This window comes from Bombus vancouverensis, chromosome 12, assembly GCF_051014615.1.
Source record: "Bombus vancouverensis nearcticus chromosome 12, iyBomVanc1_principal, whole genome shotgun sequence".
NCBI classification, from domain to species: Eukaryota; Metazoa; Arthropoda; class Insecta; order Hymenoptera; family Apidae; genus Bombus; species Bombus vancouverensis.
In genome coordinates, this window is record NC_134922.1 from 5361857 (window position 1) to 5388006 (window position 26150).

General features: G+C 38.1%; 1 protein-coding gene across 1 annotated transcript in view; it reads right to left on the bottom strand.

Annotated features, from left to right (window-relative positions):
* Nucleotides 1-26150, bottom strand: part of LOC117160838 (uncharacterized) — a 158289-nt gene that overhangs the window by 72654 nt on the left and 59485 nt on the right. Inside the window, exon 3 of the mRNA XM_033341872.2 lies at nt 24877-24991. Coding sequence (XP_033197763.2) covers nt 24877-24991 — 115 coding nt within the window. The remainder of the gene's footprint in view (nt 1-24876; nt 24992-26150) is intronic.

Consider the following 26150-nt stretch of genomic DNA (forward strand, 5'->3'; position numbering starts at 1 on the left):
TTTGAAATTCTTTGAACAGGGATCTATTCGAGTTATTTTCGTAACGTGGACGTCATTTTCACGATTTTTTGCGTCTCGATGCAGTCTTCTTATTTCGCCGTATCGATTTTCAATGACGCTTCGCGCCAACACCCCTGTTCACTCGGCTATAATTCGTTAGTTTGAAAATCGTCACGAGCTAGGCCAAATCGTTCCTGCCCGTAAACATTTGCGCTACCATAATCAATTTTCCTCTCAGCGTTGAGTGACAATTTGAGTAGAGTGCGCGCGTGCACTCGTTACACTGTAAACAATTTAACCGCGACTCATCTGAAATTTCGTCCCTACCAGTGAAATGTTCGGCGTCTCTTCTGCGGACAGCCGAAAATTCATCGTGGCGTACGTTGATTGTTCAGAAGACGCACGAAACGAGTGGAAACTGGATGCAAACACCGGTAAGGTCTGTTGTGAATAAGCACACACTTTATTGCATGCTAATAAAAAGAAAGAAAAGATAAGTGTAAATCCTTCGTCGTTAAGCTGTTTGTAAATCTTTTCCCGTTTGTAGATCTTTCTCTTAAATCTCTAAATAATTTGCATGTAGAAATGTGGATTATATCTTTAATTATCGTTGATATTGTGCTTTTATTTATTTACCGTTATTACGTTATTTAAAACCGATGCATCTTTTGACGAAGTGAAAATATCGTAAAATAAAAATACCGAAATTATAACAGTCGATAATATGAAACAAAACTTAAAAAAATATGCTTCGTCAAAGTCGAATATTGAACATCTATAATTTCAGTTTTGGTTTATACATAGTACCATGAAATTTCAAACATCGAGGCAATATATACGCAGAGATTGGTCAGCCTCAAAGCCAGCGAAATAAACCGAATTTTCATGCAGGTAAACTGTTATACATGGTGAAATGATTACCCAAGTTTTGATTATGCAATACGGAATATCAAGCACATATACACAAGAAGTACGTTGAAAAGACAAATCAATATATAAATTGTAACGTGTAGGAGACGTAGAATAGCGTAACATTATGAATTTCAAATTTTTTACGCTACTTCATTAATCCTCTTTATCAGCATCATTTACATATCATCTTAACATTTGGACATTCCGATAGAATTTTATCTCACACTCGTTAAATTTTCCAAGATTCGTCGTAGACTTCCTTCAAAAATAAAAGAAATCACATTTTGCAGAAGCTTCAATATTTTCACTGTTCTAGGTTATCAAAGACCCTGAAAATTTCTGCAAGTTAAATTAAACATTTGACATTTTTCTATGGGAGTACACATCTTTTGCGAAGAAAATTGCAGGCTAAAATTTGGTTTAGAGAATGAAAAATACGGAGTAAATAGTGTACCAAAGATAAAATACAAAAATTCACCGTGCCATGAGTATAATAGTGAAGGTTATGCAACGTTGTCCGGCAACGACGCCCCAAAACTTCGTGTCGTCGCAAAACGACATATCAGAAACGTACACGATGGACGGTGACACGTGCACAGTCCGGAAGTTCGCGGTCTGATTCAAAACGAGTTTTCAGCGTGGTTAGTGGTACAAATAAATGGCCAGGGTGTCAGAGGCGTGCCAGGAGAAGACTGAAAACAGATCGACAAAAGCGACCGATACCGCACTTTCATAGACGACAATACAGTCGTGAACTATGGAAATTATTTCTTGATTTTCACGACAATATTTTTTTCGTTACCGAAACAAGATTATTTTGATATATTAAGAATTGTTTAAAATTCGCTTAAAATCGTTTAAAACCATCGACAGTCGCTCTTTTCATTTGACGAGGAGCATCGAGTGTTTTCTTGCGTTTCGGTTAATGAGAAGCAGCAATTTTTTTCCTCGTAGAATTTATTGGTCGCAGGATAATCCGATAGCGGCCAATTGCGGGGATATTTTGTCAGCGATTAGATGGCGATTCAGGACGGTAAATTTTTCCCTGGGACGCGGTGCTACCGATTAAAATGGAAATTTCGGCGGAGCTGCATTTGCATAAATAACGGAGAAGTGGCAAGCGAGCGCGTTGAATGAAACTGAGAACCGTTCGTCGGAATTTATGTTTTCAATTGTTTCCTTTTTTTACCATCGATCGCTATCGGTGCGATTTCAAAACGTATCGTTGCCTTGAAACGCGTACCACAATCATATTCCATTAATTCTTCCGCCATGGCGATGCTGGCCCGAAGTTTTCGTTGCTAGGTACCGGCAATTGTACGTTGAATTGCAAATACGATAACTTAATTGAATTTCGACGAAGCTGATCCGTCAGACAGGCGGGATTTTAAGCTCGCGGATTAGCTTTCTCGCTTCGTGTTATTTTAATGCACGAAAATAAAAGCCTCCGGCGGTTTCGGGTCAGCTACTTATGATCTCTCTACAATTTCCTTCGTTTGATCAGTTAATACGATTTTGCGAGAATCATGCACGGGATTTTGTATTCTCCGAATTTACTATCACGGACCGCTAGCAATCATCGCAAGATCGATAACAAGTTTTCGGATCGGTACGATCTTTAGTCACGAGAAGATACAAAGAAGAAAATTTCAGCAAAATATTCCTGCTAAAATTCTAGCAGCAGCTATTACGTCTACATGGAGAGTTTCGCCTCGAGCAAAGTTTTTCTTGTTCAACTTTATCTTATCACACGAGCTTTTTTTATTACCTTCTATTTTCGCGTTCAGAATTTTTCTACAATAGTTACCTTTGGGATTTGTTTTCAAGCTTCTGCTTGAAAGAATTTTCATGCTTCTGAACATGATCGAAACTTCACCGTTCCTTACAGTACAGTACAATCGCTAATTAGATATCAATCACAAAAGCTTTTACAAGCTTTACACGAGATTCCCGTAGACGGGATTCTTTGTGCAAAGAGCGTGGAAAAATCGAGTTCGCTAGTTGAAAAACAAAAGAGAGCGAGCAACGAACAAACACGTCGGTTTCTATCGTTATCGTTAACGGATAATCCGATCCGTGCTGATCTTAATTAAAATACTAGATGACCGAAGGGGGAGAAGCGGAGGCGAGGGGCATGGTCAAAATTCACAACCGTTGAAAATCGAACGCGACGCCGTTGGGGGGTGGTTCGTAAACGGGGTAGACTCGCGGCTAATTCGAGTCTACCCTTTAATTATGATTCTGCGGGCCACAGGCGCATCGCCAGGACCCAGCCTAATTAGATCAAACGCTCACGACAATTTCATTTGCTCGTGATTCGCCAATTAACGTGGTACGCTCGCGATCGTACTCTACGTGTTCGTGTCGACCAGTCAACCTACCTCTCCCCACCCTTTACCCTTCGATGTCCGGTCACCTTCGCGAGCCCTTTGAGATGACCGAGGATCGTTCATCTCGATTTTCCTGTCCCTTTCGGACGGCTGCTCGCATGGAAAATTGAGTGCTCGGTTTTGCGAGCATCGATAAGTGCCGGGAACCTGTTTGACGCAATTAGAGAGGGTTTGAAAGCTTTTCGGGACGACTGCCGGTGTTGATGCCAGAAAGATGGAAGCGAGGGTGCTTACCGAACGTGTTTGCCGTGATTAATTATTCAAATGGAGGTCGATTAAGGTGATAATTTGATGAAAAAGTTGGTCTCTTGTCGAATCGAAGGTAACAGAATTATAGACAGTTCTTTAAAAAGAAGAGAAAAATTAAATTGAAAGTAAAAGGTTTTTACATTTCGTAGCTTTCTACTGTGCCTAGTACTCAGTCATCTATTTATGTTATAATAAATGAAACAGAGAAGATTTAATGACGTAACTTAGTGTAAGTAAATTGTTACCTCAGAGTCAGACAAATTTCAATCATCGCAGCTGAAGAATTGAAGCAAAACAAAAGAACGCGGCGCAGTGTATGTTCGAGATGCAAATAGAAGGGAAGATAGCGAAGTGAGCTTCGAAAAACCGTCGATTCAATTCGTCCGGCTTTCTATCCGCTGGTTCTGGTTTATTTAGCGGAACGTGCTTTTCTCTGGCGAAATTGAACGATAATCTTCGCCACAACCACCGATAAAACAAAAAACACGACTCGCGACGGACGCACAGAACAAACAGTAGCCCGCACAAAAAGCTCAGTTACGTTGGACTTTTGATTGCTACCAGAATTCTCTTGGGTTCAGTTTTCCATTAGCTGTAAACCGCATTGTTCCATTGCCTGGATGCTTGTGTTAAACGCAATAGAAACTTAATGGTGCCCGCAGGTATTAAAATGCAATCCAGCCAATTGAAAGCCCCACTTTAGATCGATCCCCTGATTTAGTGCAGCGCAGGTCGTTCTGCTATCTCTGATCTGTCATTTAGTGTTATTTTGATTGGGCAATAGAAGGGTATTGCTAGCTAAGAGGAAACGCAATAACGAAATACGCTATCCACCAAAAATTTACGAACCCCTTGGTCCAATATTAATTCGAAATTGATTCCACAAACATATCGATATTAATTTTCTTTGTCTATATACACGGTGTCTCGGCTAAATGAGATCATCTTAGGGTAAGGGTGGAAAGAACATTTTCTCAAGTTCATTTTTTTAGAAGATTTCAAATTCATTGGTATTTTCCTAACTGGACCTCTTTTTTGCACCAGTGGATGTTGTTGAGAATTGTGGATCTTTGAGGCCGAAATAATGTTATAGGAACACTAAATTTACACTGAGGATTAATAATAAAATAATAATGTATTTATTTCACGGACGATTCCTTATATATTCATCGATACACATTTGCACGCGTCTCAGCACTTTCTTCTATACCCGACTGTAAACCGACTCTTCGACGACTGTGGAGTTTACATTCATCTGTTTTCGAGACGCTTCGGACACACATACTTCCACACACTGATATTCACATACAAGTATCTCTACTACGCACTTAACCTAGTCCAGCACAGAAAATTATACATATCTCAACAGATGTGACTTTTTATCCTCTACACAAAAGTATTAAGGAACTTATGTCGGAAAATGCATAATTTAGATGATTTTTCAATTCTAATTTTATCAAATGTAGCGTATGAAGTACAAGAGAAACAAATACGAGAGTATCATCGCGTCTTTCATTGTTTTTCGTACACAAAGTTTTGCGAAAATAAGGTTAAAATAAGCATTTCCCAACACACTTTTGTATATAGAATAAAAATTCGCATGCATTGACGTCAAAAAAGAAATAGAGTTTTATTTGAAAAAGACACCGACAATTGAAATCTTGTGAAAAAATTCTTTCCATCGTTGTACGAGTCCCTTAAAATAGCTCAACTTTATCCTGAGAAATTTTTCATACGATCGTAAATAAGGCAGATATTTAGATGATTTCATCTTTTAACCAAGATACTCTGTATATTTTTTAATCGAAGAATTTCCCAAAGAAATAGAATTCCAGGTTGAATGTTTTCTCAAATCCATGACTTCTGTAAAATATATAGAAGATATAGATAGAATATATAGAGTATATTAAAAGTACTTGTGAAAAAATTATAAAGAGACTTTATGCAAGCACACGAAGATAACATTATGTAAGAGGAAAGAAATTGTAAAATATAGAGGGAACTGCAAATACGATGTTGAAAAGATTATTTTTGTACTGCATAAATTGGAAGAGGGGCTCGGGATATCAATTTTTCCACTGTTTCGCTTTATGGTAACACCGAACGTAAAGTGTAACGTGATCATGAAGGAGATTATATTATATGATGTGTAATAAATAGCTGCGTTTTCATTCTCTATTATGGTTTGATGTTACATAACGAGGTTACATGTTTCGCGTTACCAAAGCCCGCTGCAAGTGAGTTGGTGGATTTAAGTTTCTCGGAAACTTTACCTGGAAGTTTCCTTTAATAATTATTTTCAGTCGTAGGCTGTTCGACGATATGAAACTTCGGTTCGAAAGTTTTCCTAATGGTTATGTTCGACTCTTGGCGTGTTTGAACTGAACGTCAGTTCGCGATTGCTTTTACTTCTCTCGTTGCTACGAAAATTTCCTGAAATTTTTTTTATATTCCTCCTTTTGCTCCTTCAACGCTTACTACAGCATTTCTTACCCGACTCGAATTTGTATAACATATCGAATCGGATAATAGTGTGCATTTTGGTGGCACAGCAATTATCATTGACTGCTGAAGTATATTTTCTTTTGCAAATGTTGTCAAACTATTAAATTAATTCTTAGATTCTCTTACATTGTTATTTTCGTTAATTGCAGATTCCCGAAAGTCGCAAAGTTGTAATATTTGAGACTCTTAAGTTACCTCTTTACTGAAAATTTCCTCGACAATGCGATATAATATCAACGTGGTCATATATCACGATGTATACCGCTGAAAAGAGGAAACACATGGTATCCAGCGATCTGATCCTCGTTCAGCGGAGTTCAGATATCGAGTAACTATACGTCTGTGGTATTGAGCCATCGTGGATTCGTGCTAAATGAGATAGAAAGTTAGACGAGCCTGCAGAAGTTAGGAAACTGTCTAGAAATTCAAGTTCAAAGGACTCTCTCACGATTATTACCGGGAGGAGCTTAGGTGAATCGATTCTAGATGTTCAATCTCTCTCTTTCTCTCTCTTATTATATTGCTTTATGGCTGTAGTAAATACGTCGATAACAAATAATTCGATACACGAACACTGTCTGAAGAATGCTATACAGCGAACATTATATCATAAAACTACTTTAATAGAAATATAACTTCGCGTATGAAGTACAATTGAACAAATATTATTTCTTTAGATACTGCATAACTCTCTGCGTATTATTTTATAAACTCGTCTAAAAAGAAATAAACCAAGAGTGTGAGGTTTAATCAACATTATTAAGTTTCCTGCAACTTCGATAAACACCTCTATCATCCCCACCCCTAGGCGATACGAGATTCGCCCTAATACCACCCTATCCTTCATCACAGTCTCCAATTCCATGTTATGTCTGCGCTAATTGAAACGAATCGTAAGCGAAAACTCCGATACAGCAACAACTCGGACGGAACTTGCCGAAAAAGCGAAAACGTGGAAAGTCGAGGAACGAATCATTTTATAACGCGGCAGAATGGACGGTGCAACGTCGACCATCGTCAACGCCATAATTAGTCTGGCCTATAGAACTCATCGGAACCTACACAAGTTCTCGATTACTCTCGGCTAACTAACAGCTTTTAACTTCGCTGTCTAAAACTCGCATCTGGAGAAATCGAGTAACAAACTTTGATGAAGCTGTGAAAGCACCGGGGAAACAGGCGGTTTCGCAGCTTGTATTCAACCAACTTTCTCTGGCAAGAAGTTGCTAGGATAACTCTTGGTTCTTGGTAACTTATGCCACTAACCGCTCTATACGAAGACCTTGATGTTTCAATTGTGGCTAGTTAATCTGGGCATTTAATGGACAATGACTTGTTCCCCTTCTATGATCGGTAGATTTGAAGAAACTGCTTTTGCTTTGATACAAAATAGTAAATTAATAAAGAAGAATTAATTTTAATTTAGATCACTCGTATCCCTCAAAAAGATTAGTTATTGAGGTTCTTAATTTTTGCGATGGTGTAATAGTATCGCAGACTAAAGACTTTTCAAGACGGTTTCAGTACAATAAATGTACCCTTAAGCATTATTATTTAAAGAGTACGAAAAGTTTGAGACGTTTTAAACGTTTTGAAGCATTGCAGGAATTAAATTGTAACTTTCTGTGGCGAGCTATTAAAGTATTAATTATTATTATCGTCCTCCATCGCATACTTTCGCAGCAGCATAATCATTTTACGCGGCATTAAGATCCTCTGGGACGTTCAGTGACTAAGTTTCGCTATCCTCGAAACTTTCGAGACATTCTTCCTTCGTTTTGGAGGACTTTAAACATATTTTAACACTTCGGATAACAGATAATTTTAAACAATTTTCAAGCTATTTAAATAACTTTTTTTCGCCAGTTGATGATTTAATAAATAGCATGGTAACGAAGGATCTCGTGTAGTAAAAAGAAGGAAAAAAATACGAGAATGATGTAAAGATAAATAGTGAAAGATAAATACCTCTCAGATATTTATATAACAAGCGTCCGCCGATAAATTAAAATAAAAGGTAGCAAATTGGGTAGCGTTAACTTATACTACCTTCCTTCCTTTCTCTTTTTTTTTGAAATCCTTTCTGTACGCCTTTCACAGAAAATACGCTTCCCCGTAAAATCCACAAACTCTGCCGCCCCGTTTTACATAACAAATTTACCGCAGCTGTAACAGAACGCGTAGTACAAAAAAAAAGCTTCAATAAAACTTCTGTCGCAGCGTTAATGCAGCAAAGCTGCACCTCTGCGCCAGTACCATTTCCCAAATACTGTCACACGAAGATAAATATAATAAACGCTGTTACAGTTCCACTATAACGATTAAAAAGTTTTAGCAACGATATTTAATCGACAAAATTGCCATTGCAATACTTAGCTAGAACAAAGGGAAAGTACCCCGTCTACTTGCAATTTAATCGCTATTTCTTTGTAACCTGATACCATTATCGATGAAAAGTTTTATAGAAAGTACGTTATCAACTTTCACTTTTAAAGTGATAATTTCGAATGGAAAGTATTCAAAAGAACGTCCAAATTCTATAACAAAATCGAATCATTTCGTATGATAAATTTTTTGCAGCAAGAAACGCAGAGATTATTTCTCACTTTTGTCCAGAAATTGAACGGTGAAGGATTTTATGTATGGGACGTACCGATCTAAGAGCGTTGTCCCTTTTCGACTTCACGTCATAATTTCCTGCTGTTGATGATTATATTATTGTTATAAATCACGTAAAAGTGAGGAAAATCAGGATGACGGGGTTGACAAGGGTGATTTTGGTAGGCACGCGAAAGGACTGCAAGAGATGAGGGCATGTTAAATCGTGTATCACTAATGTTGAATAAATGTAGTGTAAGCAGAACAAGAGCGACACAACGAACGTCAACTTGTCTCGATGGCTGGAATTACTTGGTTGCGAGATATCGTCATTAATCTTGATCAACCGATAGCCTGTACTGGTCTCTGTGCACCAGTTCGACATTGACAGAAAACTTTGTTCATAAATCTATGTCCCGTACTCCATCAAATATTTTTACTGTGCCTTTATTACAGCTACTCGATGAACGTATTTAAACGAAGAACGTGTCATTGTTAAAGAATAAGAGATCGAGAACATTGTGGAACATGTCTGATTTCCAATCAATAAGAATGAATGAAGAAATATTTTATTTAAAAATGAGTAATTGAGCAGTTTTTAAACAAGAGATATGTATGAGAAGAAGATTATAGAAAAATAGGAATTGTTGAAGCTGAGCGATTGATGATTAGGCTGCGAACGTTTATGTTTTTAAAAGAAACTCAATGATGTAAAAATATTTAAAAGATCCAAAGTACTTGTAATTTAATATTCGTTATGATATCTAGCGAGTAAAACAAATCTCAGCGTAGATTCCATTTCTCTAACTGTGTTCATAAAAATATAAAATTGTATAAACACCCGCAGTTTAATGATTATAATTAAATATAGTTTCGAATAGTTTATAGGAAGAATCATTTTCTAGTTTACTAGGTAAAGAGAAGGGGAAACGCACGAAGAGCAAATGTTCCTCGGTGGCTGTCTGACCGAAGTTGGAAGTTTCTACTTATACCCGCTGGAGGACTGTTTCAGCTAAAAACAAATACGTGTGGGGAATAGTGAAGTGCGAATAAGTTAATCTTCCTGTTAACTTTCCCTATTTATTACAACATTACAACATTTTGATGGAACAAGCTATTCGGTTTATGTTAACCATCTTGTTATAAACTTTTCACACTTGTATTTCTTTGTGCATAATACTCTGATTACTTCAACACGTGAATAAACTGTTTCGTGTAGAAATGCGGTAAATGAGAATAGTTATGGTTATCACAGTTTTTGGCGTCTGTGATAACCTGGTGAATCGATAACTCGTCACGTGAGGCAATTACCGGGGAAACCTTTCGACACTCCACAGTTGTCAGCTGCAATTTCAACCCTGCCCTACGCTTCCCTATAGGTAGCTTTCTCTGGCTAGTGGTTGGATAAACTTTATCAAAGCCATGCACAACTCTGACATCACCTATTCGAACGTAACCTTTGATAGAAACGTCAACCAAATTCTAAACTGTTCTAAACGACATGCAACTTTTGAACGACCGTTGGAGAACTATCGATTTCTCGATCAGCCAAGGGAAAGGTAATATTACGAATATTTTCTTTGGATACTTGATAAAACAGGACAGAATTTCTTATTAAATTACTCAGATTTCATAAAGGTTAACATGGCCAAATTTTCTTGGTTAGAATATACAGGATTATCCACTTAATTCGGAATCCGTGCTCGCGAGAACATTGAAAATGACAACAGTGTAACACGTACCTCTACTACTACAATCAAATGTTGCGAGCTATCTAATACTAAGCTGTCGAATACTGCTGTTACATCTGTCGCTCAGAGACACGTTCGGTTTCTTATGAGTGTAACATAGAGAACTTCGTTTATGGACTAGTCAGACACTGCACTACGAGGGTTAAATTCACTTCTACCTTTTAAACTGATTATGGCTTAATATAACTTCTGTAAAATGTCCTGTTGTCTTAAGATCCCAATTGCTTTCCATGTTCCTTATTCTTACATTCGATAGCAGAGCGATCCAAAATTTCGTAATAACGGTTAATTCGTAGAAAGCGAGCATTAACAAATTTTAAAAATAGAAATTATCGATCGAAATAGAAAAGGAGGCTCGATGTTTGTAAGAATACGAATAATTTCATTGTAATCCGTTAATAACGGCGGCGATCAAATGCGATTTTAAATAAACAAAAATTACATTGTAATTATATTTTAAATAAGCATAATCCAAGATGTAAGTTATAAAAAATTGTGGGAAGAAAATCTGGCGCGTTTGTTTGCTTCGAAGCTTAGGGACATGAAAATTCGTTGCACTCAGCGAAAATGTGTAACTCGTTTTCTCATTGATCGTCTTTTCCTTATTGTGACATCAAATGTGAAGTTCTTCGGTGACAATCACACCATTCTATTTTCTCACCATTGTACTTCTAGCAACAGCTTAGAAATCGTTCGCAATATTTGATTGTAATAGTAAGAGTATATGCTACATTGTGCAGTTCTCAATGTTCTCGCAAGCGTGGGTTCCGTGTTAAGCGGATAACCCCGTATATTAATCCTTCAATGTACATGACACTTGTGAAACTTGTATCCACATAGGAGATAGCTATGAGAATCTGTTGTGCTAAGAAGAATTTCTAGCGAAGTAAACGACATGTTTAGTTCCCCAAATGTATCGGTGAAATGTTCGAAGTGCTTGTTCCCAGGATCATTTCGCAGTTCGTAAAATGCCGTAAACGACAGAAACGTTCGACTGGCAATTTATAGCAGTTCCAAGTGTTCTAAACGACAATCACATTAGTATACTGTGGTTGATTTTCCGACCTACTGGATTTCTGAGATCTGACAGTTAAACGAGATGTTCGAGTCCAGCTCGTGGCTAAGTTTTCAAGACGGAAGTTCGTCAGATCTAATTGAACTCGAAAATCAAAGTTCGTTTAATGCTTCTACTTCGCTAAAGTCTTTTCTTCGAATCCAAATGTTAAGTGAAGGAAAAATCCTCAGAGGGTTATAGAAGGATTATTGCAGAAAAATTCAATTTAAGTATAAAATTTCTTATACTTCGATAGAATTAGTATCTATATTACGCGGATTATAGCTTGTTAATTCTGAATAATTAAATCGTTCCAGTTTCACGAGAAAACCCAACACGTCTGTACAGTTCCGCTTATAGATGAACTGGCAATTAAGTAATAACCTTTCCAGTAAGTAGATTTCCACATTGAACCAATGAAAACAAAGAGCCACTGGAACCCTTCGTATATAATGAAGGAAAATGGCTAGGGAAGTAAGATCTGCATATGATAAAGACTGTATCGATTAACTAGATTATAACGCGTCGAATTTCCTCCATTACTTAACGTTGTTTCTGCTAAGTACCCGATCATCGAGTAAAATCCAATTTGATCGTTGAAAGAATCGATAAATTATTTATCTTCTCCCTCTTTTTGTTAGCTTTCTCGCGGAATAGTTTCCTTGAGAAGCTTTTCATTTTCAAATTCTTTAATACCTGAATTACAAGTTGGATCGTAAATTAAATTAATATAACATCGACAAAGGTTTCTTCCGAATACTAGTTCGTGACTAATTGTATAGACTTTGTTCAAATTGAAATATTGTTATCACAAATCAACCAAAGCGTCTGGACACTTGTGAGTGTATTTTCGAACTATTCCTCGCTGAAGAGAGTGGAATAAGTTACTTGCAGAAAAGATACATGGAAAGCGGCTCTTGCCAAGGAGAAATTTGGTCCACGGGACGACATGGAACTCTGTAGGACTCTCCGCCCAATAACTGAGTTATCACCATGCTGCTGGACGATACACGAATAGGGCGGTTGCGCGTATACAGTCGGCTACACGTCATATGGTGGATCCCTTTGTATCAGCCCATTCAGGAGAACATCGGCAATACCAGCGTCGCGTACATTCTCTGAGCGTACAACGAGCTGGCTTGCGCGTAATTCGTGATGCCTCGGTGGTGTGCGTCAAAACGTGAGCCCTAACGATGCGGAACGTTGGAATAAACCATGTCTCTGCGTCTGGCAGTTCGTCCCCTCTTCCATTTCTCTCTCCTTTTGTTTTATCTGCTATTCCACCCTTCGAAACAACCACCGTCTCTCGCTACGTACCTTTTCGTTTCCTCGTACTTTTTCTTTCATTCCGTTGATAACTTTTATTCCATTCTGGAAATGTGAATAGTAGGATGACAGTGGAACAAAAGACATATTCAGCACGGTTTTTCCCTAACCCATAGATGCAGATGAATAATTTCTAATACAACGTCTGAAACATTTCGCTGCATTTGGTAAGAGCGCGTATTATACGCGTGGGAGTACGCGTGATTAAGAAACGAGAATCATGCGGAATTTCAGAGGAACAGAAAGTTTAGAGAATTGAGTCTTGAAAGCTACATATCCGAATCCTAGAGCCAGAATGTTTTAAATCATACTTTTCAAACTCCAGAGGAAGGCGAATTAAAGTTACGTAAACTTTATAACGAGACCTAATATCGTTACTACTATCAAGTATATTAAAAACTAAACGACTTCGACCGAAAAAATTTTAACCGTCGGGAAGAGTGGAAAACTTGAAAAGGAAAACATGTAAAATACCATGTTTTAAAAAAGTTTTAAAAAAATTTCTGTGATCCAAACATGTATTTTAGAATTAAATTGCTATTTCATTATTTCTGTTTTATATTAAATGAACAGAAAGCTTCTCCTGTTTGTCAAGAATCGGAATATTTTCTATGTTCTACTCCTAACTCCTTATAACTCAATTGCAGAAAAAGTCATTATCGACGGTTTCTCGTGGCCAAGAAGCGATCAGGTTGAGTTCCATTTTCCGTGGAATTGGGTTAAGCTGGAACGAGTAGTCGAGAATCGCTCTTCCCGAAACATGCCAATGGCCCAGTCGGAGACACGAGTGCTGTAGTTTGTTTCTACGGTTCTGTAGGATTTGTCGTTTTTCGTTTCGAGGAGTTTCAAGTTGACTGACGTTGGTCGAGAGATGGCAACCTCTTTTTATTACTCAAGTACCAACGAGACAAGTTAGGGACCCATGGAACTTCTTCTGGTAGAATTTCCTTGCTAGAAGTTGAAGATGTATTGCTAGCTTTAGCTTCTAGCTTTCGATAGATTCTCCTATTCTCTACTTTTTTTTTAATTGAAACGTCACTGCTTCGATTGGAAATTATTGCTAGTCGGTGCGAAATCGTAATTATTTAAGGTGAATCGCGCTTGGAGGATAATAGAGAACGACAAAAGTTTTCCAATTTCCATTAAAGCTGCAGGTAAAATCTTCCAACGAGACATTTAAAGTATCGCAACAACCGAGATTCGTCGATGAACCAACTTCCTTCCTGAATGTTCTCTGGATGCAGAAAAGTTCGCGGCGATACTAACTGCTATACAATCTCACATCGATTTCTGCCTGTAAGAAGAACCACTCTGATACGAAGAACTCGGAGGAAAAATGGTGCCGCGATTTTACACGGTGGATTTTTATTTGACCAAAACCGTAAATAAATATATGCATATCCGAGAACACACGTTTCTTTTCAAATGTCTAATGTGAAATAGTAATATTAACATATGCAGGTACCAAGCTTAAATTTTCCTCTGTCCACCACTCTGCCTTATTTCTAAAACGAAATAAAACTCGCTCTGAGCCCCTCATGTATTATTCCCGCACTCTTATTCTAGCAAATTTCGCAATAAAAAACTGTAAAAAGAGCAACGAAATATATTCCGTGCAAACAACATCTGTCAAGATATCGACAAAACGGTCATCATAACGTTTCAGTATACTCCAGGCATATATTGACGAATCAAACATCATCAAACATCGACGTGCCCAAAATCGCGGTTGGTACCGCGTGTTCGTAGCTTTATCGTCGTTCAATTTAGGGGGATGTTTACCATGGAGCGGTTGGCTCGATCAGTTGTCTTCTTGCAAATTGCAAATTGGGTTTTTGCAAATTTTATATCGAGAGTTACGCCACGAACGAATTACTGACTGACCGCAAAGAAACGGGACAACGGAGAATATTCTGCCTGATCTAATTTCGAAGGAAGCCACTTAATTTAAATGTCTGTCCTGCCGTGCACCTCCACTGCTGTTTCTCCCTTGCCCTTTATCGTTCCTTCGAGGACGGAATTAATTGCTTCCTAAAGAACTGGAATTATGTTTTCAGGAGCCATGCCTTGCTCTTGTGAAATTGTCCCTTTCCCTCGACACCATCCCCTTTTGTTTTAGATGCGGAGAACACTGGCTTCCTATTTTGCGCAAAACGAACGTCAAATAAGCCTGCTGAAGCCCGTTCTCTGTGAAGAATAATTAGCTGTAAATAGCATCGCTATTAAATAAATGCGAGTGGTACTATTGACAAAACATCTGCTTCTTCATTCGGAACGGAGCTATATAGAGGAGAAATAAAATTCGCCAGAAGAGATACGCTTATATTGTGGAAGTAAAAACAGCCTTTACGATTCGTGCAAGCCATTACGAAATATTACTTTCAATGTGATGTCCGTAAAATAGAATTTCGGTTAAACTTAGATACGTAAATTCAGAATTCGCGTGATAATAAATGACACAATATGTAAAATAAAACTTTTCGAATTTCTATCTCGATTACTAGAAATTTGTGGCTTTGTATTTTATTACGATTAAAATCACCAATTACTAACTTTAATAACTGTTAATAACATCCTTTTCATTTTTACCTTCATCGCTTCGCGAAGACCATTTCGTCCATCTGGTCTTTGATTAAATTCCTTCACCTATTAGCGAGAATATCGTGGCCATTCATCAGTCGCGTTTTCCGCGATCATCGAGGGAGGAAAAGCAGCAAGGAAACAGTGGTTGAACGCTTCGAGGTTGAAATGTATTCCCTGTTGAAAGGGCGAAAGCTATTCGGAAAGAATCGAGGAAGGGATCAGAGACGCGCGAAAAGTGTGACTAAAAACGGGAGTTTCGCATGGGAATTGCAAATGCAATCACTGGAATAAAAATTGGCTGTCATCTGATGTGAAACGAAAAGGGGCAAGGTGGAGGCGAGCACGGGCATGAACAGAGTCGGTGGAAACAGTGGGAGAACTAGAAGGAGACAGAGGGGAAAAAATGTACGTAACCGTTAGATGAATTGGTCGGAAATCGATTTCGGCTAGCGTGACGCTTCGACTGGATTGCAAATACGAAATTGCATATGTGTATCGCGTGAACGAAGTTTATCGGATTCCTGCCCGACCAACATTTCATTCCTTTCGTAATTCACGTTGAGCGAATACTTTGAATGAAATCGGCGCGAAATTTATTCGAATAAGTGTTGCTTGAAATTATTTTGTCAGAGGAAGTCTTGCAAATTATAGAAGATTATGACAAGTAATTTACGAAATATAAATAATGGGACATTGAGTAATTAAGAAATAATGGAACATTGAGTGGAACTAAAAAGGGTAAGAAAAATACATGAATTTAGGTATTTAAAAGTCTTCCCACAAATAATACGATGTTGTTCCTGCATTATTTAGACCAATAGTATCTAACCACACTAACCACAGATGGAAAGGGGTGAATGAGAACTTGGTGCGAATGTTTATAACGAGTGATTGAATTTTGAGTGTGGCATCTAGTTCGACCTAAATTCAGGGTGGACGTGATCGAATGTGTCCTGGGAATATCTGCGTAATTTGTCTGGAATGGGTGAAAGAGAGTATAAAATAGAGGAAGGGGGAATGTACGAGTGTTAGTAAGTGCTGTGTGGAAGGTACGTGCGTGAGTAGTCGAATAGAATCGAGGCCAAATTCTCTGACTGAAATACCCAAATTGTCTATTTTCTGTGATAAAGTGAAAGGGGATTTGTTATCACCGGGAGCTTGTAAAATTTGATCAGTAATATTAGTTTAACTATTCTATTATATATAATTTTAAAATTATTTTTTCAACCAATTTCAACAAACATTTTCCACGCATTCGCCTAACATCGAGATACACCTTTTGGGCTAGTGTCGAACCAAACAACCCTTTATTTAACTTGGAATCCTAGAATTCCCCGTGTGTGGTTACGTTTCTGGTATCCAGGCGAAACAAATGTAGAGGAAATGGATCGTAGAAACAGAACGATGGCCCGCAGGATTCGAAGCTAGCCGAAATCCGACGTCTGATAAATTGTTCTGGCGGAAGAGAGAGCTACGAGCACACTTACATCGTGGAGTCTTGCACGTGCGAGACACACGCGGCCGATTTTTTTCTCCCGTGCTCCACGCCGATGAATCTTCCGAGTTTCCTCGAAAACCGATAAGGTCCCGACTGCGCCAGCGAAAATGAGTACGTTAAAGCACCGGGCGTACCAGCCAGCCTCGCCCCGATAAATTTCGGGAAAATCTTATCTTCCGAGGCATGGACGATGCGGCGAACGAGCGACTTGTAAAATAGATGAACAGTGAGATCTCTCGCGTGTATGCTTACGTTCAATAAACTTCGGCGAACTTCGTCGAACCGAGAGATCCGTAATAAAGAATCGTTGAATCGAAAAAATCGTTGTTCGAAAGTTGTTAAGTGGAAATTTCACGGCGTATAGAACGCAAGGCAACGGTATATAGCGTAAAAAGATGTTCCCACGTGAAAAGATTCAAGAAGATGATTTTAAAACGGTACAAAATTCGAGAGGAATATTTGAAGAGGAATATCGTTATCGAGGATTAAACGTGATTGTGTGAAATCGATTACGAATTTGTTGACTGATTTACAACAAATTTTTATGAATGCTGTTTTGTCGTAAACGAAAAGAATTATATTTCGATAAACAGAAGTAAATTCTACTTCGATAAATTAAATATGGTAATTGACAGACAATAAAATTACAATTACCAAAACTCGATAGATTTACTCAAGCAACTAATCAAATAAATCGACGTAAGAGTTATATCGGAGCTAACTCTCCGTCGATTGTATATCTACTAGCCGTAAAGCCATAATTGCGTGTTAGACATTACGATCTCCTAACTTTACGATCGCACTTCAGTGGTTGTAAACGAATCGTTGTAAAATTTTTCAGCCTGGAAATATCGTTCCTGACGAAGTTTACAGCTGGAAGATCACACGCTTTCGAATGGTTGTCTTAAACGTCTGACTTACAGCGTCCTATTTTACTCACACTACAACGAGTTTGCGAGTTCAGTCGTAAACTATTTACAAACTTAAAACTCTAAGATATTACATACGTAAAAAAATTGATATCAGCGTTATTTAAAAAATTCCTAAATTAATTTCATTCGTCGTAGAATCAAATCACAAGTTTTCTGATGTTTCAATGCAGAATTGTCGTAATTCAGTTTGTTTAAGAATTGACTTCTCATCTCTGGTAAGAGGAGAAATATGCCGAAGAGTCTCATATTTTATGCGATCCAATCATTTTTCACAGGGTGATGCGAGTCAAGTGCATCGGTTTAAACGTTCTTGACTGTTTGCATTTTAATATCGCATCCGAAGAGATGCATCGCATCAGTGCAACAGGTGACACGATTCAAAATTGTCAACATTTCGTTTGACGATAAAATCGGATCGAGGTTCACACGTAACGCCTTCTGCTACAAGGATCTCAGACAATTTCTCAAACCCTTGCGCAACAATCAGTCGCGTTCCAACACTGACACGCGTCACCGTAATGCATTTGCATATCGCGCTGACGTACGAATAACGTTTCTTTCTGGTGCGAGGGATTCAAGAGGAACTGTGCTTTGTAGATATCGATACACGAACTTTACAACTGTTCTGAAATACCAAATCACGAAGCTTTCTTTGCAGAATCACGCTACTATTTTAAAGTTTACAGTGAAGTATGCGTTTAGAAAATGTGAAAAATATTCTAGCGAAGAATATTCAATTCAATACACGATGGGAAGATCAACAGAATTAAAACATTTAAATAAACGTATAAAGTCACGGAACTACTACGGACCGTAAGATGAATACTTAAAGGAAAACAAAGAGACATTTTTGTAAAACTTTGAAACGCGCGTACCTACTTATTTGTACATGTAGGTCGTGTAGAGTGGTTAAAAGGAGAGAGGAAAAACAGGGTGAAAGTGGGGAGTTCTGTGAAAGGGTAAATGAAACTGACTCTGAAATATATGCCTTCTCCATTACGAAAACGTATACTCTGACAAGGAACCTAGCTTTAACTCTTCAACGATTTGTAATCGTGTTAGAAGCATTTAAGGTCAAACGTTCATCTGTACGTTGTAGTCGGAAGACAAGAGGCCATTCTCATTCGATGTTTCTTTTCTTTTAATTGTTCTATATCCTTCTATGATTTCGGAAATTTATTCAGTGGCAATGCGATCGAGATGGCGAAAAAGATGCTTTCCGGTCCTGTAACTTACATAAAATTAAATAAATAATACTTTAAAGGTAAGTACGCGGTATACTTTCAGAACCGATTTTCTGAAGAGTGAAGTCTTCACTGAAAACACGTTATTTTCTATTTTCAACTCATTTTTTCGTGCAGATGAAATAAGTTCGAAAGATACGTGGTATAAAAAAAGTTGCTTCTATTTGTTCAAATAAATAAATGTCAAAAACATGATACATCCTAAATTCACATTGCACCATATTATACCTCGCGCAATTTTCACGGGAGGATTTATAAAAATTTTCATCTCGACGTAATATTTTCAGCGGGGTTTTTGGTAAATTAAATATTTTTCTGCTGTAACATACAGGTCTTTCCCGTCTATGTGAAAGGATTTTCGGTGGGTGCAGGCCTGCGATGAATTATTGACGGGTCTGCGGTCGACTTCGTCTCGTTGGAAAAGTAATTTATAGCCCGACACAAACCCTTAGCGAGGCTTGTAATAACAAGCGCCGCGACGATCGAATATTCTTGTGTAAAATGTCATCGACAGTAGAAAAATATCACGAATCTCCGACAACAAATCGCAGCCGGTCAATTACGTTGTGGGGGGGGGGGGGGATCTTTGAGCGGGAGAAAGCGCGTGGAATAAGTGTCGGTTCAAGAAAGGAAAACGTCAACGTGGAAATTTTCCTTCGCGTTTTTCAGATGTCTCCGAGCAAAGTGGAAATATATGAAATATGCGTACTTTACATTATTTATAAGATATTTAAAAAATGTGTGGAATAATATTTTTGACCAAAAATGTTAGAATCACGTATCTCATATTTTAATGAACAATTTGTATCTTAATAAAATTTGTGAAGAAAATTGTAAAAGAAAAAGATCGGTCGGTCCTCTATAATATCCAATATGAAGATTATTCGATGCATTAAAAATAAAAAAAGAAACGACTATTGTTGCATTCTGCAGGGAAGAAAGATTATAACAGCGAACAGTAAAGAAATAATGATCGATCAGAATGCTATTCTTCTTATAAAAGACCCAAACACCAATAAAGTTTGTTAAAATATGGAAGGAAGCTCCAATGCGGGACGTAAACAGCCGCTATTAACTTTCCTCGATAATTGAGATCATATTCCATCGTAAGAATAGGAATTTAAAAAATAGAAAGAAATAACTAAAGATTTGTAAAGTTCATAGTCATTCAAGAATCGGTTTTCTACCTTTTTTTATAACAATCATTGCTCAATTCCTATATATCCACTTTCATCATTCTCCAATAATATTCAACCTTTATCTATCGATATTAATTCTACAATTCTATCTTTCTTTTTTTCTCTCCTCTCCAGATAGCTGACACTCAATCAGAAGACTGTACCATTGATATCATCGACGAGCTACCATTCACCATGAATTCCAGATAGATTCAGGGAGCTTCTGCTCTGTTAAATCCGTTCAGATTTCCATCGAGCGGGCGCCACGTCCGAAAAGAAATATTCTCGGCAAGAAAAGTATCTTCAGTTTGGTCGAGGTAATATCCGGTGTTCCCTCGATCCAGAATTTCCGAAGTTGCAAGAAAAAAGGCGCAGCCTGGGCGCAAGGAGAACAAGTCACCTTGTTCCAGGGTTTCGTGCACAATAGCCGTTTCAGGGGCGAGACTATCCGAAGGTTGAAATAACGGCTAGTGCGATTTCCAATCTCTGCAGCCGAAAATCGTGCTTGATCCCTGTGCGGGCAAAGAAGTGTAGAGCTCATAGAGCCTCGAAAACTTTTCGGCTTTCGAACGCGATAAGGGAAAAAAGGAGTCGGGGGTGACCCACTTGGATTACAGGCAAAATACGCCACAACGAAATCCTTTCATCCCTTAATACCGATTTCCCTCGCCGACTGACTGGCGTGTCGTCTCACCTTGACACGACAGAGTGAACCGGTAACACGAATCTAAGATTTGATTTTTGTGATGCGAAGCTCCCGGAAGAATAAGAATGTCGAAGTACGACCGACCCTGACTGGATACTTAATACACTTAGGATAAGCGTTAAAGTTATTAAAGTTAGTGCTTTTTCATAGCTTCGTTAGAAGTCTACCTTCGTAAGAAGTTTATCTGAAATTGGCGAATTCTCAATGATTTATGAATGGCAACGTTTGATGTTTGATGCAAAAGTCGATGGAACTTCCGCAGCTTTTCGTAGGATTTTGTTAGAATTATTAAAGTTCAAAAGCTGAAAACTTGGACATAATAATCCATCCAAAGAAGCTTGTGGTTTAATTAACGTACGGTTTAATTAGTAAAAATTCATTCGAAATTGAGATAATCTCTCATGAAAACTAATACGACGGATGATTAATCAACTATTTTTTCTACATGTACATTTTCACAAATCTTCTATTTTCTCTCCAAGTAATACTGACAAATTTTCCAATTTAATCGACTACGCTCCCAAAGAATTTCTAAATTTTGGTATTTATTTGTTCAATAAGTCAAGCGATTAACTTCGACGCAGTTGATCGTTCTATCACCTCTGACTGGAATAACGTTTAATTACCCATATCGTACATTGAATTATACACAATTATCTCCCATTGAATTATCAACTGCACAATTTATTAAACGATTAATGTTGATTAAATAAACAAGTAAAACAACGGTACGTGTCCTTGCGATCTTAAAAGTTATACCGTCGGTAAGCGGAACGTAACCGCTGTTTTGCTTGCTGCTGCTTCTCTGGTTTTAACCTAACAAGAATAAACCTCCCTCGAGAGGATAAAGACACGGTGGTTCAGCTGCGCGGGCGAAGAAGTCGGAAAGTGAACACGATGAAGCAACGAGAGGAAACGAGAGAGAAAAAGGAGATAGTGGTGCAGAAATGCAGCAGAGAAATAGATTATGGCCTGCGGGCGAGAGAGGAACTCCGTTATTCCTCGAGGAAAAGAGATTACAAGATGTATCATCGCTGAGGCTTGCCAAGACTTTATGGAGCTGTAACCGTTACGATGATCGGGTTGTTAATGCCATGTAATAGCATCGATCCGGATAAACTTAACTCGATCATTTGGAAGGGCATCAAACATTGGCAAAATCAGATTCTCGTTTTTGAATACTTTTCTTCTCATTAATTAAAAAAAAATAAAAATAAAAAAAATGATAGCAAACTGTTTCAACTCTTAATTTCCAAGTATACAGAAATTAGACTAGTCCGATGGTCTAATATAAATTGCAGCTGCAAAAAATTAAATTACAAGAGGAAGTTAAGCTTGAAAAAAGGTCAACGTAGGATTTAGGATAGATTACTAACTACACAACCTCTGTAAATGGGAACACATTTTATAAGAAGATTGTCCGTAGTCCTCTCTTTAAAAGAAAACTTAGAAATTCCAAATCCTCCTATTTCCTCGATGACTGACTACCATTTTTCTATTCACAATTACATTATCGAGAAACTTTCACATTCTACAAGCATCGGTCGCTGTCTGAAAATGAAAATTACTATTTGTTTCAGCTTCCACGAAAACTGAAACGCGTATATCTAATACTGTTTCGCAATTTTGTTTCGGCCAGCAGTGGTGCTTGACGTCCAACACGATCCGAGAAAATAGGATTTTCAGGAGGATTCCATTTTTGCTACGGGCGAACAACATAGAAGGACAATGTGCCGACGATTCAAAAAGCTGATTGTGTTTTCTGATAATGATTTACGATATGTAATATTCGGACTTCGTTCCGTTGGTTTTGCAACTCGGTTGGTCGAATGTTACCGAAATTGGTTCAACTGGTTCGCCCTGTTCCTTTCCCCGTGAATTTTTTTTACGGTGCCGTGTATCTTTTTAGTAACGTCTAAAGTAAATATCTACAGCAAATACTGGAGGTGGATTTTGGCAGACGTACTGGTAACACGGTCGATCCTTAAAAATCTAAATGAAAAAGCTGATACTCGAGATATTTATTTTCCTTTGCGTAAAATGTACAACTGCGTTTTTCATATACACCGTATTTCTGATGAGATGATTTGTAGGTCTTTTTTTACAAAAAAGTATCGATAGGATGGTAATGATGCTGAAAATATAGCGAGTATCGATTAAAAATTAAAGATATTTTATCTTTACGGAAACGAAGGATTCAACTTGACTTGAAAATTGAATTTTGAAATTTTTTGTTAAAAAAAGAGAGATTCGATGAAAAACAACTGCTCGCCTCAAACAAAAGGAATCTCAATTTCTGTTTCTCGATATATCCTAATTCAATTTTACCAAACCCAAGCTTATTCTATAGAGACGTACGAGTATTTTCCCAAACAATAAAAAAAAGACCCTCGGCCGAAAAAATCCCCCGGTCTCCCGTCTTACCCTATCGATTCTACTTACACCTTCCCCAAATCTAAAAAGACATCAAAAGAAACGGTTCAATCGTTCACGGTTGCGATAGAACGCCCGAAAAAGACCTCGAGGCCATCTTCCACCCTCGCGTAAACCATTAACCCCCTCCTCCTCGACATCAGATCCATTCAGCGTCGCAAACAAAAGGCGAAGTAAAGTTGGCAGCTGGTTTCATTGCCAGCAGAGAGTGACTTTTAATAACCGACTGGCTTCGCGACTCGGTTAAGACTTACTTAAATAGCCGAAGAAGGGAAAAGAAGCGCGAAAGGAGGAAGACGCGACCCCTCGGAGGTTGTTGCCAGTGCGTATCGAGAGAGCTGGTTGCTAGCCGTACAAGTGGAAACGAGAGGTTGCCGTGCTAGACAGAGACCCAGGAGCGAATCCTTTTGTTCTTGGCGGGCGTTTTGTTTCAGGATTACGAGCTTATGAAGTATTCGCGTTTATCTGCAGCAACTACACGACCAAGGGTAGAAACGAGCGACGACGAGGTTGCAGACGCAAACTAGAGCGAGACAACTAAAACCGGGGCTTGGATGTCTGTTAATCTGCGAGCGGTTCTGCTGATTTCGAATTAATTATCGCGTTAAACTGCTGTTCGCATTTAATTTCTATTCGTGCTGTTGCTAGCTCCGCCGTAAATAATCGTCCGGTACTCCGTTGATTTTTATCGCTTCCCCGCCGCTTTTTCTCTACGGTTCATCGCTCAAAATATTTCGGAAATTTCTAATTCTACGATGTAAGCGAATTTGTCAAGGCAAGAAATTTGGCGACGATGATTCAGTACTGATTGAGTTGTTGCGAACGCTATTAACGAAATCGACGAAGATTTTTTGGCGAATCGAATATCCTAATATATTTACATAGATATCGATCGTATGAATTTATTTAATCTGTTGTAAATAATTACATTGTAATAATTACGATTTCCTGCTTTACTTTTGTTGAAATAGAGAGTATTTGAAAAAGAGAAGTCTACGCTGATAAATGATAATTTATTGGCTCGATTGAACTCAAATAATGCTTCAGCGTTGATTATATCAGCTTATTAAATACTAAATTAACGATACGCTTTGTAATTTGTCAGTAACGTAAGTGAATATTCCGACATTCAAATTTCGAATTTAATACTTACACTTAGTTCCGCTACGCTCTCATTCATCTCGTAATTGCAATTTTTTCTATATTACTATCTCTGATTTATTGCGGCAAGAAGAAAGCACTATTATTAGAATTCTGATACATGTATATAAAATGTAGGATGATTGTTTTCCAATAAATTTCATCCGCAAACAATCTTCTCTTTCAAAAAACATTTTCCATCATGCGTGCTCCGACGACATCGTTACTATTTAAAGAGAGTGTATATATAAATCGGTAAGAGCGAAAGGGTTGATTTAACGTCGATAAAAATGAAGCGTCGGCGTAAAAAGGTTTATAATAGGCCTGTTTATGATAACCTAATAACACATGCATGTCGCAGGTTAATCAACTCTTACCTCATTTTCGATACGACGGTAGGGGTGAACTCCAGTTGAGTGAATCCTAAATCCTGTGACAGTATATCCTCCAGGCTATTGTATTTTACATACGAACAGGGCGGTGTAGAAATAGCTGAAAGAATTATTCGGTTTTATTGAAAATCGATACACACAATCATTCATTTCAGGCTTTAAATTTAATTTTAAATTATCTACAATAAACATTCGAAGCGATATCGACGGAAGATAATTGAAATTTAATATTTGTCAGGATATAACTCAGTTCTATTGTACAACAATGGAAATTTCTTTCGATTTATTTCAAAATATTTTACATTTCGATCTTTTTCATCGCATTTTCCGCTGCAAACTTTCAATCTGGTTTTATCCGACGGGTTGCGACGATACGTTCAGAAACACGTAGCCTGTCTGCTAAGAAACCGGTGTTTATTTATTTATTTCTTCCGACATGCAATAATTTTTCCCGTACAGCTCGCGCCTCTGTTAATTTAATATTTAAATCATGCTCCGCGAAATTGAACATCATGCCGTTTTGGACTTGTGCCGGCTATGCCAGGCTCACTTTGTTCGGCCGTGGAACCGCGTGAAAGGCTGAAAGGGTGGCGCTCGAATAACGAGCCGACGGCGTTAAGGTCGAAAAATCAATAGGGTCGCGTACATTCCTCATAAATAAATATGAATATCGCGTATCCTAGCCCTGCGCGGATGAGTATCGAGCGTAAATTTATTATAACGACGGGTGCATGGCACCGCGTCGATCCTCGATTCGCCGTTAAACCGGAACCAGCGCGGATCGATTCGATTCTCGATAGCGGATCAATGCGATACCGCGTTTGTATTTGCGTTTCGCGGGCTGCTGCGTTTTACGCTTTGATAAAAAGTGAAAGCAGCAACCGGGAAATTTAATTGGTGTTTTCGGAATTTAACGGTGATCGGCTGTTATAGAATTTTCTTTAATTCGGATATCGACGTCCTGTTGTTTTATCACGAGACATCGAAGGTAATCGTTCAAGCCGGTACGGTATTTTATAACAAAATGTGTAATTCTATGGATTGAATGAGATAAAAGTCCCACGAGCATCAAGAAGACCGCGAACAGTACGATATTCACCTTGTAGAAATCTGAAATCTAGAAACAAGCGAGCGTATCAAAGGACGCAGAAAGAGAGGGAGGTTTCTTGCGCGAAGGCTCTTGTTCTTAAATTCCCGAAGGGAATAGGGATTCAAGCAACTGCAGCGCAAAGAGCTACTGACAAGGGAAGAAGATAGAA